Source organism: Anser brachyrhynchus (assembly GCF_964034855.1).
Source record: "Anser brachyrhynchus genome assembly, chromosome: 13".
Taxonomy (NCBI): domain Eukaryota; kingdom Metazoa; phylum Chordata; class Aves; order Anseriformes; family Anatidae; genus Anser; species Anser brachyrhynchus.
Window position 1 is genome coordinate 3,400,160 of NC_137708.1, and position 16,234 is coordinate 3,416,393.

A 16,234-nucleotide genomic window follows, 5' to 3' on the forward strand; every position below is an offset into this window, starting at 1 on the left:
ACTGAAATTGCAGTTGACCTCTGGGTAGTGGGAAGGAGTGCAGTGTTGAGACTGAGAAAGGTTTTGCAGATATGAAAAAACAGGAGGAGACACTGTACTTTGCAGAAGTTCTAAAAGGGCCAAATTCAGCTTTGAAAATATGCCAAAGAACTGTGCTCTACAGTACAAAGGAACTATGTTAAAATTCGTGCTTCAAAACAAATCTATTACATTGTTGTTCTTTTAAAATATTTAACATTTTTCTTTTAAAATTCACCAAAATTCCTTCAATGTGCAGGATCTTGGCTGTGTCTTTATGTAAGGAGCATTGTTCAAGTAATCTCTAAAATAATTTTTAGAAGAGTTGAAGTCAATATGGATGTGGGAAAAAGTGCAATTTATATGAAGAGTCTTTCATCTAAGACCTAATTCTGTTAGAACCACTTATATATGAAAACAGAAAATTCATATGTGTCTTGTAGTTAGGGAAACAGGTCTGTAAGCCAAAACTGCCTCTAAATACTGGTCTTCTTTCTAAAGAGGATCTTACATGATTTTATTTGTCATTTATGAAGAACTATGTTAGAATCTTATGTGAAACAAAGTGGCATTTCTTGTGGCAAATGTATATTTTGTACTTTTTTATGTTAAACCATACAAGTGCATATTTTTAGATACGTATGTATATGTATGAATGGATCTCAGTATATTTGAAAGAACTAATTACATACTATGACAGATTTGTTCCTTCTAATTTGGAGCTTTGTAGTGTGACCATGTTCACACCTTTCAAGGTATTCAGGCTTGATTATTGGCTTTACCTGGATAATATAGCCTAGAAGTAAGGCTAATATCTGGGTAGCTGTCTTCCTATTATATTCATGACTACAAATCCATCAGTCTTCCAGTCTTTCATAGAATAAAATGTGTATTGTAGACATTTCACTTGAGGCATTTTCACCAGTATTTTTAAAAGGCAGCACATTAAAAAAATGGAGATCCAGCTGCAATATTTGGAGCTAGACTTTAAAGAATATGCATATCAGGGGAATCATGCTTTGGGGCTATTGTTTGGCCGATTAAATGGATAGATATTTACAGATTGAGATGCCAAATTTCAGTATCAAAGATGTTTCGAGCTGTGTAGTGATCAAGGCTCTCTGTGACACTGAGGAAGGTAGAAGCCTTCATCCTTCTGGTCAAAACCACAGTAACAGCAAAAGTGCTCAGTACTACTCCCAGTCGAAGAGCTGTGTTTTGAAGTAACAGGTACTGTGCCGTAGGTGTGCCGTTAGAGACTGCGTTCTCTTTAAAAAGCTCAACGGTGAATAGGACTTTTCTTTTAAACTGAAAACTGCCTTGAATCTCAGAAGTGAAAATCATATCTTCAAGCTTCCCAAACTAAAGAGCTCTGGGAAGAGTGTATTTGTCATTATGTTTAATTTGCACATACCTCACCAAAGAAAAGGCCAGGGGAGCTAGGCCGAGAACACAGCTGTACAGGCAGCTCAACTAATTGCCTCTCCATCCTCAACCTCATTTATCTTCATTTCTTCCCAATTATACCAAATTATCAATAGTCTCTGTTGCATCAGAGTCTTAATCCCCTTTATTCAGGCAGCATTAGATAGTGGCAGATGAATTCTTGGAGGGAGTCAGGGTAAACAGCCATGAAATGCCACCTCTGGCAGATGGCATTGCTCACAAGAAATGTGACAAAACATTTGGAATTTGTTACTAGGCATTGGTATGAGAAGGCAAGCTGTCAATATTTTTTTAAATGATAATCAAGGTGGTGCATACTTATATTATAAGCAGAAATGAATCCTGTCCAAAACCTCAAGCTTAGTTAAGTTCAGCTTGGCACTGTGCTATTATATATTGTTGCTAAAGCCTCTCACTTTTTCCTCTTAAGAAATATTTTCACTTTATCTAGTATTAATATCAGCATTTTAATGATGTTTGTGCTGATGATAGTTAATAGCTTTGTATACCTCAGAAAAATACTCATTTGAAGACCTAGAGTATCCCTTACACAGCAACAAATTTAGGATGTATTTTTGAATAGTTTTTTTGGCACAGTTGGTCATTTCTAGGGTTTTGATCCTGCTCCTTTGAGAAACTAATGCAAAGCTCTCACATATCATTGAGGAGAATTGCACTAGAGATTAGCTGAGAGCACCTAATAGCTAGGTTTGATGAATGAGAAGTCTGAAAATCAAAGATTGATTGAACATATAAGATGTCTATATGCTGTGGTAGGTATATATTCAGCTATTATTATAAGCAAAAACGAAAGTGAGTTCTTAAGGAAGCACAGCCTTGGCTATTAATGAAGTTCAAGATTTTTTTTGCTTGTTATTTATAGACTGACATTAAATGAAACACCATGGATTTCACTGCTGACCTTTTATGTGAATTAGGTTTACTTACAGGCTCTCCTGGTTTTGGCAGCAATGTAAATTTTTTGGAAGTCTGTAGTAAGTTAGTGCAAGGAATCAAATGCCAGATAGAAAAGAAATTGTGCATCTTCAGAACTAGTATATACCTTCCCAGTGTTCCCCATGCTGACACAACTGTTGAGGCTGTGCAAGAGCAAGTGTCTATACTTACTGATTCTTCATGGAAACAGGATTCTGGCAGTAAGTCTCACAGGAAAACTTCTACAGTCATCCGTCTTCAATACGAAATGTTGATCCCTTTTGCAACCTCCCATTCTCTAGTGAAATCTTCAATGTTGTTGAGTTCTGTGTAGACATTACGTTGGTAGGGGTTTGGAAAGTTGAACAAATATTTAAGTATGAAGTACAACAGACCGCATTTAATTCTTTAAAGCCATACTTTATATTACAGAGTTCCTCTAGCATTAGAATACTAATCTCCTACTGAAACGATTGTAAATACATAATTTGCTTATGTCATTACAAAGTAACTCAGCATATCACAATCGTTAACTTGAGTTGTTCATAAATGGTTGAAACTTCAATGATCTGATCTTGAACCATAGTACTGCTACCTGTGTGCTGTGGAGATCAAGATGTTCTCAAAGCCTCTAAAATCAAACCAAACTCTCCAGCTAGTTGCATTTACATTAAAAATACATAGTACATGTATCTCTGTGATTGTTTCAGTAAGTTTTCAAATATGCAAAAATATTAAGCAATTAAAAAAGCAACCCCAAAGTGCTTTGTTTGTGATGACTGAAGGTGTCAACGATTGTCATCACTGTAATATGAATCCTTGCTTGCTGGCTGCAGTTGAGTTTAGAGGAATGTATATTTTATTCTTTGTGGCAGCTAGCCCTACAAACTGTGTTCAAGATCTGAAAGTTAAGCTGTTTTATTTCTGGCTTGCGCATCATCGACAGTAATAAAAACACGACAGACCAAATTTGGCCGTATTTCCATCTGTGAAATACACGTGTTTCTGAAGACAGACTTTGGTCCTTCAGTAGGAAAGACTTCATTTTTTTCTTGATGGTCATAAACCAGAAGAGATACGTTCTAGTACAGTATCGTTACCTTTCTATAGAAAAATAAAAAGCAATAAAATGACTCCTGTATCACTGAAAATGTTAGCAATTATCATTCTGAATGCACAAGGATCATTTGTGCAAGAATGAACCATAATCCTGTGGTTACATTTCAAGGTAGTATTGAACATTTAAAGCTTGTCCTCTCTTGGGTTTGCCAACATCATGTCTGTTGAAATAATGATATGTGCAGATTTTTGGAAGCCCTCTTATATCAAAAGCATTTTTGGTAAGCTGTCAGAAGCCTCCCTGAGTCAACTTTCCAATAAGAATACAAGCGTATTATCTGGCCAGTAGCTCAAACATGCTGAGGTTCATGCAAAAAATGAGCAACAGAGAACAGAGGTCACTTACTAGCTCTGAGGAAGGAGTTTGCACACGCTTTTGACATTGATGTAGGTCCAAAAGAATATTTAGGTTTTAACTCTCAACTCCCTAATTCCAAGAATAAGACTACAAACCGTGTAGAAGTAACAGAATAAAAGCATTTATTGTTCATTATTGCATACGCTAGAAAAACTAGAAGACATCAGAGCAAGACAACAAATACCAGGTTACCCCCCTGTCCCAGTAACATGAGGTAGCTTGTCAGGAAGTGCATAGTCAAGCTATGGAACTCCTTGCTACAGGATACTACAGTTGATGCAGAAAATTGGCAGCAGTTTAATTAAGTGGAAGAAAAATCTAGTAAAGGTTATTAAATTTAAGGAAAGTACCTCTGTTTCAGGAAGCTCATAATGAACAAATTGATGGAGAATATTCTGGGAAATTGTCACTAGGCTTCTCTGTACTTAAATTCATTCAGTAAGTATTGCTTTTGGCTTTGTCAGAGACAAGGTATTAAGCTAGATGGACTGCAGCTGTTACTGTGTTTATATGCATTCTGATGCTCATTATTCCTTTATATTGTCCCTCCCTCCTGAAATACCATGACTGATTTCCATTTAGGAAGCCATAAGTATCTAACTATTGATGTAAAGTTTACAGGCTTATTATTGGTTTTCTTTCTTTCTTTGCTTTCTTTGTTGGTTTGCTTTGTTTGCTTGTTTTCCCTTCATTGTATTATCTCACAGTTAAATAGCAGGCAACAAAGAAGCGAAGACTTCATTCATTAATTATCAGGGATTTTGTCACATTCCTTCGTGGGCAAGAAGTGAATTGTTTTGATTGATATTTATGCATGACCAAATCAGCAAAAGAAATGAGACGAATGGGAACAGGTAGCTAACTTTGTGCTTTTGAATGTTAGCATATTTTTATGGAATTTAGTATGATAGTTTGTATCAAGACTTCTAAAAATATAATCTTCAGGTTGCTAAATCTAACTTTGATGGGATGCTTTTGTGGTGCATCAGCTGACACATTGAGATATGTTTGGTATTTCATGTTTAAATGAATATACTGCCATTTGGGAACTTTAAAAGTTGTTGCATTTACCACACTCTTCTTTTTCTTGGCTCATTTTAAAGGGAGGGAATTGATGGTCTGGGGGAGATGGTTAGGTCACTGAACACTGCATCTGTGCTTTTATCTTCTAAAAAAGTACCTTCATGGACTTAATTGAATTATTCTCTTTAAGTCAATTGCCACTAAATACTCTGATATTCTAAGTTATCTTTTGTATCCTTATGGCTGTGAAATAAACTTTGATTTTGCTGTCATTAAGACTTTTCAGAAAGTTTAGAAACCATATTCAAATTTCAGATGACTTCTTATTGTATAATTATCAACAGATTACTTCACCTAAGTTGTGACAGACATATTTTTTAAGTATGACTGACTGATGGACAGATTGGGAATTGCTGAATTAATGGGCACATTTCAAAGCTTTGGCAGGGCTAAGCAGTAATTACATCTGCTGAACCACTTGATAAGTTTTTGGAAGTAGACCAGTAAAGCCATCACTGGATTTCTTGAGTTTTAATATCTTACCCTACACAATTTCATGGCTTTCTTCTAGGGCATGATCCAGAAGTTGATACAGCCAAATACACACAGCTAAACAAATCAGTGCATTAAAGCTTAGAATGCACTGCAAATCTTTCCTTTAGATTTTCAGATGGATGCCATGCTTTTAGGGGCTGGTTTATCACCCAACATTCGAGGGTGATCGAAACAAACAAATCTCATTCCCTTTTGAAAATATGAAAATTTATTTGGGGGTAATAAGGGACGTCAGAAAGTGGACAGGCTTACGTAGTCTTCATGAGTAACATCTTCCACTGCCACTGTGAAGGACAGAATATAGGGCTAAATAGGTCATAATCCAGACCCAAAACAGTCTTACGTTTTTCTGACAGAAAAGTGACAGTTTATCAGGAATGTAGCGTAAATGGTACCTTCCTATCCTTAATCTAGGGAGATTCCCAGTTTATAAATTATGACTTCTCTTCATTTTCCATGTTCAGCGATCTGAATTCTGAAAGTTTTGATTCCTCCAAAAAGTCCAAATTTCAGTCTACTTTTGGAACAAATTAATTTTATCAGGCCAGTGTGTCTCTCTGTGTTGTTGCTGGTTTTTCTTTGTTTTGTTTTGTTTTTTAAGTATTATCTTTAGGGAATGAAATCTGAGTTTCACTCTACTTTGGCAAGTTAAATTTGCAGATGTTTTAGATAGATGAAGCTCTGTGGGACATCTCTTGATTCGTACTACTCAATTATTTATTGATCAATGAATCTAGCCAACAACTGACTGACATGTGGACTTCTAGTTTCGGTCATGATTATTCAAAAGGTTATTTTCAGGCAGGGAATACATAGTAGCTTGGTGCCATGATTTTTTTACTATTGGCAAAGTGAATTCCTAACTGGATAGAGTCTAAAAATGACACTTGTACTGGCATGTGATCTTCTGTTGGCAAATGAAAGTCTTATGTCTATAATGAAACTATTAGAGCTATCAGCTGTATTTTCCAACCTGGAGATTATTATATATTGTTGAGACATTTACAGGCTCTGCTGAGCCTCCAGTTGGTGTTGAGATCTGCTCTTCTATAGGGTGATGTTGAAAAACTCTTCTTCAACATAGTCTTCTCTTCCTCAGACATTCAAGTGGAGTCTGGAAACCATGGAAAGAGATCACAAAAAGTTTGCAGGCTGAAGGGTGTTCAGCTGAGGATATTCTTTGTAGGCCAAAAACTTGACTGTCTTTTCCAGTATCGAGGTGAGATTAGGATGTTGGTAAAATCAAATAGCCTGGGACATGTGAAAACCCTGGAGCTATGAGTATTGGCAAATAGGCCCATGTTAGTTTAGGGATACTGAGTTTCTAGATAAACCAAAAAATTTCAGAGGACTACTGTTTGTTGGACACTTACAAAATTAGTGGTGATAAACACTTTGAAATTATCAGTGCCAAAATAGCAATGCACTGAATATTACTTCTTTGCAGCTAATCTTATGTTTAATATGCCCAATAGCATGAAAAATGTGCTTAAAAATAGTTTTAGAATAAAATTGGACAGTGAAAATGGTATTGCTTTTAACAATTTGAGTTCAATTTTTCAGAAATGTATCACAACAAAAAATAAAATGACAGACATAGATTGAAACAGTGTGATTGTTCAATTCAAAGGTACCTCTGACAGAATGGATTTCATTTAGGTAGACCGTACAGTTTTAAGGCTGATAAAATGAATTTGAAACCAAATGAAAAGTAACTGTCACCAAATTGAACTTTGATTACTTTCTGGAGATCTTTCAATTCCTAAAGCTAAGACGCTAATTTAATTTTCACAAATATATCTTCTCACCCCACCACCCCCCAAAATTTAGTTTTTGCTTTGAAATGAGGAGGTTGATTACTAGAAAAGATATAGTTTAAATAGTTATTTTATAAAATTACTAAAATCAAAGAAGGGTGAGAAGCAGCATTTTCAGGAAAATGAAGCTGAGCTTATCACTTGCATTTCCTTCAACTAAACAAAATGAAACTGAAACAGAGGCTCTTTGCTTACAGATCTGTATGTGACTGCAAGTAACCATGCAGTGTCTGGTAGATCTGTCAGTACAGTGTATGGAATAAACAGTATCAGTGTGTATTGCTTAGGCCGGTTTCCCATATTTGTTTGTGTTATCTGTGATTTGAATCCCTATGCATCTGAACTCGTCTGCATTCCCTGTTGAGAGGGATTCGGGAACAGAGACGTAGAGAATTTGGCCACTGGGCTGTAAAATGATATTAAGGGGAATGCTTACCTCTTACCACATTTTAATTTTGAAGAGAATGGACTGGGATTTGTTGCATTAGTTTTATTTTTGCTTAGTTGAACATAAGTGCAATTCATGCACTGATAAGTAAGTTCTCTCAACGTGTTAAGACTGGTGAATAGCAGACTTGAGTTAGTAAATGTATTGTAAATAACTCTTTCTCTTACCAAATCCATTTAGTTTCTGTCTTTATCTGTACTCTGTGAAACTTGCTCTGTATTTCTTTATAGATGATTGTGCGCAATGTCAACAATCAGGCCTTTTCTTTTCTTTTTTTTTTTTCATCAATATTGAGCATTTAGCTGCAAATCTGAAAGAAGTAGTAAGAACCATGCATCAGATTTTCTGTGTGGCCTGAACTGGATGGTTGGAGCAGATCAGACCTTTTTTAGCTTCTTCTGACACTAGTCACTGCATTCTGCAATCTTTTAGGATGGCTGGACAGCCAATGCCTCTGCCTTTTTCTTTCCACTTTGGTGTAGCTATGTTTAAGGAAACTGCAGGCTCTGTGCTTGTTTCTGATAAGCGTCTGGAGCTCTGGAAGATGGAGGTTCTTGCCTCTCTTGCCCTTTTTTAATGCTGAGTACAATCTGTTCTGGGACAAGATCGACTAGAATGCAAACAAGATAAGGAAAAATTACCTTTTTGTCCTTTGGATTTATCTGTTGTAGAGAAGGTCATATGGGTAGTGGGTAATAGTGTTAAATGTAAAGCTTTTTGTAAAGTGTAGAAACGATGTATTGGCATTTATCAAATCAGCAGACTTCTGAGGGCTCAGTTAATGTTCTTGTGACACTTATGAATCACGTTACTAATACTTTTAAATGAAATATTCTTTCTCATTTAAAGTAAATAAAAGTTATGTTTCCTTTCAAACAAGAAGTAAAATAAGTCCCATTGGTGTTTTGTTTCTGTTTTTCCTTACTGTGCTGTATGTTTGCTTTCTTTCTCAAGTATTTTTCCGCTCTTGCTTCAGATACATCTGAAAGAAACTCCTTGAAGTCCATCTTTCTATATACAATAGTATGAGTCATTGTTTAACTTTAGGCTCCTTATTTGCTATATTAAAGAATGAGAACCTTCACTAGCCTAGTACGGACAAATAAATTACTATTTTTCCCAGTACAAATTTCTCGAAAGACCAAACCTTTTGAATATAATGATAGAAAAAAAAACCACAAACTTTTCTGACTTCCATAAATTTGTTACTCTATATTGTATGCATGGTTCATACCGTAAAGTTTAATTTTTAGTTTCATCTGTAAGGTCATCATTACCAAAGAGAGGATTTAGAATCAACACATGACATCTTTGCCTTTTTAATGGCAAGTATTTGGACAAAAAATGACTACGAACAAAAATCTGAAAAGTTGTGGCTAAATTTAAATTTCAGGTATTAAAGAGGATTTACTTTTTTATAGATAAATCAACTTCTAATAGTTATGGAAGCAGAATTCGAAAATATATATTGATGTCAAATACGTATTTGCTCATATAACATGCTGACATTGTCATTAAATAAGAAAATGTGTATGCTCAGAAAAGAGTAATTCTTTTTTTAATTGCTTGAAATTAAAAGGACAAAGTGTATTACCGAAGGTTCACATTTAACATGTTTGGTTTGTAATATGAATCTATTTCTAGCTTACAATTAACTTATATATATAATTTTTTCTTACTATATGAGAGTAGGTACTGCAGGGAAGGATGCAAGTTTTCTTTTAAAGCTGTTATCTTTAGCTACGCAAAGGGTAAAAATCTTTAGCTGTGGGTGAGTTGAGTTGAAAGCCCCTGTAGGAAACGAGTAGGACCCATGAGACCTGACTTCTCTTCCAGTTTCACCATTAATCTGCCAGGTAACCTGGAAGAAGTTGCTTCGCAGTTCTGCACCTCAGCTTGCCCACTCATAAGTAGGAGACAATTAATCATACTGACCATATAAAACACTTCACTATTGAACGGTTCTAGGTAAGAGGTAATTCGACGTAGTACTTCCGTTTTAAGTGACTTGCTACTGCATAGTATAATGGAGCCCTGATTAAGTGGTGGAGCTGTTATCTGTGTGGCGTACTGCATACTATAGAGTACGTTTCATTTGAGATGCACTTAAGGACATCATGCGCTCAGCAGTATTTTTCTTTCTTTGTCTAAGGAAAAGTGATACAGAACAAGAATACAGGAATGGTCTGTAGATATAAGTGTATTACAATTTATTCTTGTGTTGCTGGCACTGAATACAGGAGCAGATTTACAAGTGGAATTTGCGGGAAGAAAAGATATTATTGTCTCCATTGGTAAGGAAGACTGCTCTGGTGATTTGGAGTGTGTGACAGAACTTAAATTCAGTTTCCTGTTCCAGTGCAGGCTTCCTGTATTTCCTTAAGCAAGTCACTTTTCTTCACATTGCCCAGTGCAATTCTCTGTCTGTAAAATAGGAGTAATTGCACTTTAGGAGCACAGAACATACAGCTGAGGCCAGAAGTCTGGTAGTGCTCTGATACTACGGCTTCAGGTCCACAGAAGTATGGCGGGTGAGAAGCATGAGGCTTTGGAAAGACGAGGTAAATTCTTCCAAAAATAAGTAAATGAGCCAAGAGTTTTGACCATCTACGCCTGGGCTTGGAAGTGCTGGGAAAAAAAAAAGGGGGGATAAGGAAACTTTTAGATGAAGAGTGCAATTTTTTCTCTTCATTCAGAAGTCTCTAGCAAACTGTCTTGTGCGCAGTTTTCATGGCCACTGCCCTGATACGTGAAGTTAAATGTAAAAAATCAGTTTATAAGAAAAAAAATTATATTATGGTACTTGCTGTGTGTATTTTTTGAGGAAGAACACAGTATAAATGTTAAATTTTCCAAAAAGCATATGGAAAAAAATAAAATTTATCTGGTAAAATCAAATACTAATAATTTCCTCCTATATATATATATATATTAATTACAGCTTTAACCTGAGAAATACTTTACCAAAAAATAATACCTCTGGATCACAAGTCAAAGTGAACAACTTCTACACTGAATATCAGTCAAATGTTATTTAAAGAGCTGCAGTGTTGTATATTAAATAGCGAAAATGCTGACAAGGTCTTAACTGCAGTAGTGCTTCTAATTACCACACTATGCCATGTTATATTATATCACATAGCACAATTTACTGTATCTTTCTTTGTCAATTATTGCTCATCATTTTACAAATTACAGATCTTTTATGGGAAGTAATTCATACTTGGACATAGTGCTAAAATGATGAAGTGATTTCCTTTTTTCTCAATCATTGATCTTTCAAACTTTTGCATTTAGCAGTGTTAATCATGTTTATTAGTTAAGTGTTGTCGTAAAAAAATGTGGAATTTTTCTGTTACTTTCATCTTCAGTTAAAATGTTTCTTGCTGCCTGTTTGCTTTAATCATAGTAATCTATCACTTATTCTAATTGAAATTCTTCTTCGTAAAATCAAAACAAAGTCAATACTGCAGTTACATATTTTCATAACAATCAATAATCTAATTAAAAACATGGGCTATACCTGAGAAAGGATTGTACATAAAATAGCTTTTTACTTAGAAATGTTCGGCCTAAGTTTTAAGGTGATTTCTTTTGTGGACCAGGTTTGTATTTCAGAATTCACTCTCATAGTCTACTTAACTGCTGTTTAAAAGGAACGTGTTATTCATGTGTATAAATGTAATGCTAAAGAAAACTGCAATCTGTACAATTGTTGCAGAACACAGTAGCTTCAGACCAAACAGATATTCATTTTAGCTTTTTCTGTTTCCAGAGACTATTGTTGTGAAGGTAGGTGATGCTGAAAGTTTCTAAACATACCTTTTGTCTGATACATATTTCTTAATTTTTCTCTTTGTATTTGTGTGTGCTGTGTTTGTGCTAGCGGTGCATAGCTCTGCTGAAGACTATTAGTTTGTTGCTAACCAAGCAAAGTGTCTTTTTAAGAAAAGCGTATGCCACTTACGGTCCCTTTGCACCCTGTTTTGCAGGTGGGAGTGAATCCTCCTGGGATAAAGACAAGCTTCAGTCTCCCATTACAACAGGATCCCAGCACAGCATTGGTCATCCCACACTGTCGGGACAGTCGAGCCTTGGAAGCGCACACCCACTCAGTCCTCTCCAGCAGAATCACCTGCTTACCAACAGTATGTATCCTTGCCATTACGGGGAAAAAATTTTGAAAAAGGTACATAGAGCTCTGCTTGAAGGCCATGCTTGTACTCCTTCCCATCCTTCTGGAAGTTGGGGGAGTGGATGATCGAAGCACGTGGTACACAAGGGCCGGTCCTTCCGCTGTGTACTGCGCTTGTGCATCACGACCAAGCTGCCCACTGGATACAGCCACTCTCTTGAATAGCCACCCATTGCTGGATTAAGGAATATCAGTCCCAGTTAACAATGCCATGGCCTGGGCTGAAGGGAAAAAAATCATACTGTTGCTTAAAATTTTAGCTATATGAGTAAATCTCTTCCAGTTGAAAATTCTGACCACTGAATAAATATAAGAGGGCAAAGCATGGGTGAAAATGGCTAGGTAAAAGTGAGTAGAAGCAATTCTTCTGCCTGGTCATGCCTTGTACCTGACAGGTGTGGGCAAGGTCATCTCTTCAATGCAGCTATCCAAAGCAACTGGAACAAAATGACACAGTTAAAGTTTGGATTTGGAACTTAAACTTCACTTCAAATCCATCTCTTTTCCTTCCTCTGGGAGGGGGATAGGTGGGAAGCTTGGAGTTTCCCTCCTCCTTTACACCCAAAGGGGAGGTACTAGCAAGTTATTCAAAGAAATAGTCAGAAAGCAACAAAAATATATTTTAAGAAGTAGTTAGGAGTAATCTGAGAGTAATTCTGAAAGGTGGTGATGGATGAAGAATTAAAATCTTATTATTTATGAATCCTCGTTATTTGTTTAAATTCTTCATCCTCAAAGTTTTGAAAGTCGATTTTCCCTGTTAGTTTTAATGGTTGAATGGCATTTCTGGCTTTTTATGAAATTGTAGGAGCAGATGCTTCCTTGCTACCTACATAGTGCCACAGACTTGAAGAAATCCAGACTATTTAAATGGCTTCTACAATATATGTTTGCTTTGTTCATGGGAAGGTAGGAGCCTGAGCATTATGGGCATCTGGTTAAGTGTCAGTAATTAAGAATCACCAGGTTATAGGACTCATATTCACCATGGTTTATTCTTTCATTTTATATTCTTGCATAATTCAGTATCTGTACATGCTCTGCATCAGGGATATTGTGTTCTTTGCTGTTAAAGAAAACTTTCTAGTTATTTTCCAATAGATATTGTAGTAGGCACATGTCTATAGGCTATTAAAGGGTTTATTGAATGTCAGACATTATGTCCAATGATTTGCAAGTGTAAGATATATTTTCTTCATAGTCCTCTGAAATGTTTGACGGATTGTGTCTTAAAACTGGTGATGTGCTGTTAAATTCTGTTTGGAGTTTGCATTTAGTTTGCATGTCAATTGGACTTTAAGTAGACATACAACTCAATGTGGCCAGATGGTGTCTGGGAGTTTTGGAACTCTATAGAGTATGAGGAGAGATTATTGGGCTGTTAAGGGAGATATGCAGGGGAACAAAGGCTTATGGATGTAAGCAGTGAAGGGGATTGTCAGTATGGTTTAAAGTGAAAGGAGATATATGTGGGCATGGCTTATTACGTGTCATAATTAATATTGGCATGGATCATCTTATAAACAAAACACAGTGAATCATAAGACATCATAGTTGATCATGATTTGCTCAAGCTAAACAGATAGTGTGGGAATTCGAGTATAAACAATTCTGCCTTTTGTGGTAGTCACAGTGGTGTCTTTTTATTGCTATGGTCAAATTATACTGAAATAACAAGCTGTATCAGTCAATGATAGTTTTATTTTGTGTTCTGTCATACAGCAAAATGGTGACTAGCCCTCTGATTTAAAGTCATGAAGATAGAGGCAGAAGTTAAAATCTTTTAGAAATAAATAATGTGAATAGCACATGGTTATAACTAGTTACATGATTTTTATTTACTTCATGTACCTGAAGGGTTTTTTCTTTTTTTTTTGTGAGAATTTCTAATCAAAATTTCACTTAGAAAAATTATAAGACATTTTGTGTAGCAGAATGTGTCCTATTTTTTCTGGAAAAAGAATTTTGGATGCCCAAAGGTAGAGATCTTCAAGTGGTTCCTCTGAAGAACTCTTAAATACAAAAGAACCTGAAAGTTTTTCAGTGGATTGGTGTGTTGTATTGTAGCCATTACGAAATACAAGTAATATGCATGCTGGAATAGCTGGTAATGAAATATGAAAATCCAGTTCTTTTTAGCGGTAACATCACCTTTCTAGCAATGTCAAGGTCTGCAAATGCGTGCAAACACATTTCACACCTTCTTGATTTTTTTTATGTCCTTAATAGATGAAAATTTAAAGTGACTTTTTTGGAAATGAAAAACACTTGTAACATTTTTTTATCTCACCTTTTGAGCTCTCATCCCATATTCCAGTTGACAGACTTGTGTGGTAGTACAGTAGTGTTGTATAGTCCAATCCACAGCTTCCTATAGTCAAGCAATAGTCCTCATATAGAAGTCTCAGATTGCTGTGTAGGTAAACTAATAATAGTAAGAGAACTTGAGGGCTTTGTAGAGTATATTGTCAGATAAAATCATTAATGAATATTCTTCTGTTGTATTGGGAAAACATGCAAATATCTGCATGTTTTGTGGTTTTTGTTTTATTGCTATCAATAAAGACATCACTGAACTTCTGCACTGTTGTATATTAATTTTGTTATTCACTATATAACTTCAAAATTATTAACACATAATAGTAATGTGTTTGACGAGTCAATATCCTGTAGAATATAGACATTAATAAATAATGGGTAGGGTTATAAAATGAGGGACTGACACACATAACATGCCCTTGCTCTCTTTTAGGGATAGACCTGCCGTTTATGATGATGCCCCACCCTCTGCTACCCGTCAGCCTACCTCCTGCTTCGGTTGCAATGGCAATGAATCAGATGAACCACCTCAATACAATAGCTAATATGGCTGCAGCAGCCCAAATGCACAGTCCTCTTTCCAGGGCAGGGGCCTCTGTTATAAAGGTAAGAGTCATCTACGAGACTAGATTTTTGTTCCTTGCAAAAACATTTATAGCAAGTTTTTAAGGAAAATACCTAACAGGCAGTGAGCTTATACTGCATATGGCACACTTGGTCCTGATAGTACTTCTGTTTGAGGAAAGTACAGGCAAGAAGTTAAAGAAATAAGATGCTCTGCTTTATCTACAAATCTGTAATATAATTAAAAACAGATATTAGCACTCAATAGTGTTAGATTAGATCTAGTCTAGTTTAGATCTATAAAAACTTCTTATCATCAGTGTGTCTGCACAGTTGTTGACTAGGTGGGGGAAACATGGTATTTCTCATGTCTAGCTGCCAAGTAGTTAATGCAAGTCACCGAATTGTTAGAAATTAATTGAGGTTCCATTTGTTTCACTTAGTAACCTTTACTTTAAGTGTTCAGGAGACCTATTGAGGAAACGGTAACTTAAATATGGCAGTAAAATATTTATAGCAGCAAGTAGACTGCATAAGCTTTGATTATAATTTAAATGCTACCAGTATGTCAAAATGAAGATATGTATTTGTAAACAATACTAGTTTGTCCTAATATATACTACAGTTTTTGCAAGCAGTTTGATTTTAAGGAGGCTCTTCAGCAGGTCTTTGTTGATGTTACTCATTTGCAGCGATTTTTCCCCAGCACCTGCACTAGGGGATACGCAATATGTCCACAGCCAACAGTAGGTCTCACCAGCACCCTAGAGGGAATTATTTCCTCTACATGATGTAGAGGAAAATACACCAGTAGCTAATATGATAGGGGTAACGCATGCATCCACTGTGGTGTTACTCTCATCTGTCAAGTGATGCTGCATCTTTCTCTCATTTGTTCTGAGTGCTGAGACTGTAGATGAATTTTATTACAGTATGAGACTCCCTTTGTCCTTTCTTTCCTTTCATACAATCGTCTAGCTCTGAATGACTATCAATTAAGATGAAATCCTTGTACAAAATGAAATATGTAAAAGGATTTCTGTGGTTGTTATCCATCAGTAATATGACTTCTATTATATGACAACATTATTTAAGTTCATATTAGAAGTACAAAAAATAACTAGTTTTAGATAGACTGCAATTATGGCAACATGACGTTACTTAAAATGGGAAAAATGAATTGAATATACCGAGTGCGTATCTATTTCTATACTCTGATGACTAAAATACCACTTAGTCTGTTTTCTATAGGTGTGAGAATCAGCTGCTCTATAAAGGTTTTGAATGAAGTCATTATGCTTTTTATATCACATTTGCCATTTAGAAATAAGCTGTTCTACCAAAATATGCGTGATCAGCAAAGTTAACATTTAGTGCTCTAGAAAGAAATGTCATAACTATGAAACTTGATTTCCTCCTGACAGGAACACTATAAA

At 35.8% G+C, this 16,234-nt stretch overlaps 1 protein-coding gene across 8 annotated transcripts in view; it reads left to right on the forward strand.

The window, feature by feature from the left end:
- The window catches only part of DACH2 (dachshund family transcription factor 2), a 289,571-nt gene that overhangs the window by 212,582 nt on the left and 60,755 nt on the right, over positions 1–16,234 (forward strand). For all 8 annotated transcript variants that reach the window (XM_080554411.1, XM_080554408.1, XM_080554407.1 and 5 more), the window contains 2 exons: positions 11,713–11,868; positions 14,668–14,840. In XM_080554411.1, coding sequence (XP_080410537.1) covers positions 11,713–11,868; positions 14,668–14,840 — 329 coding nt within the window. The remainder of the gene's footprint in view (positions 1–11,712; positions 11,869–14,667; positions 14,841–16,234) is intronic.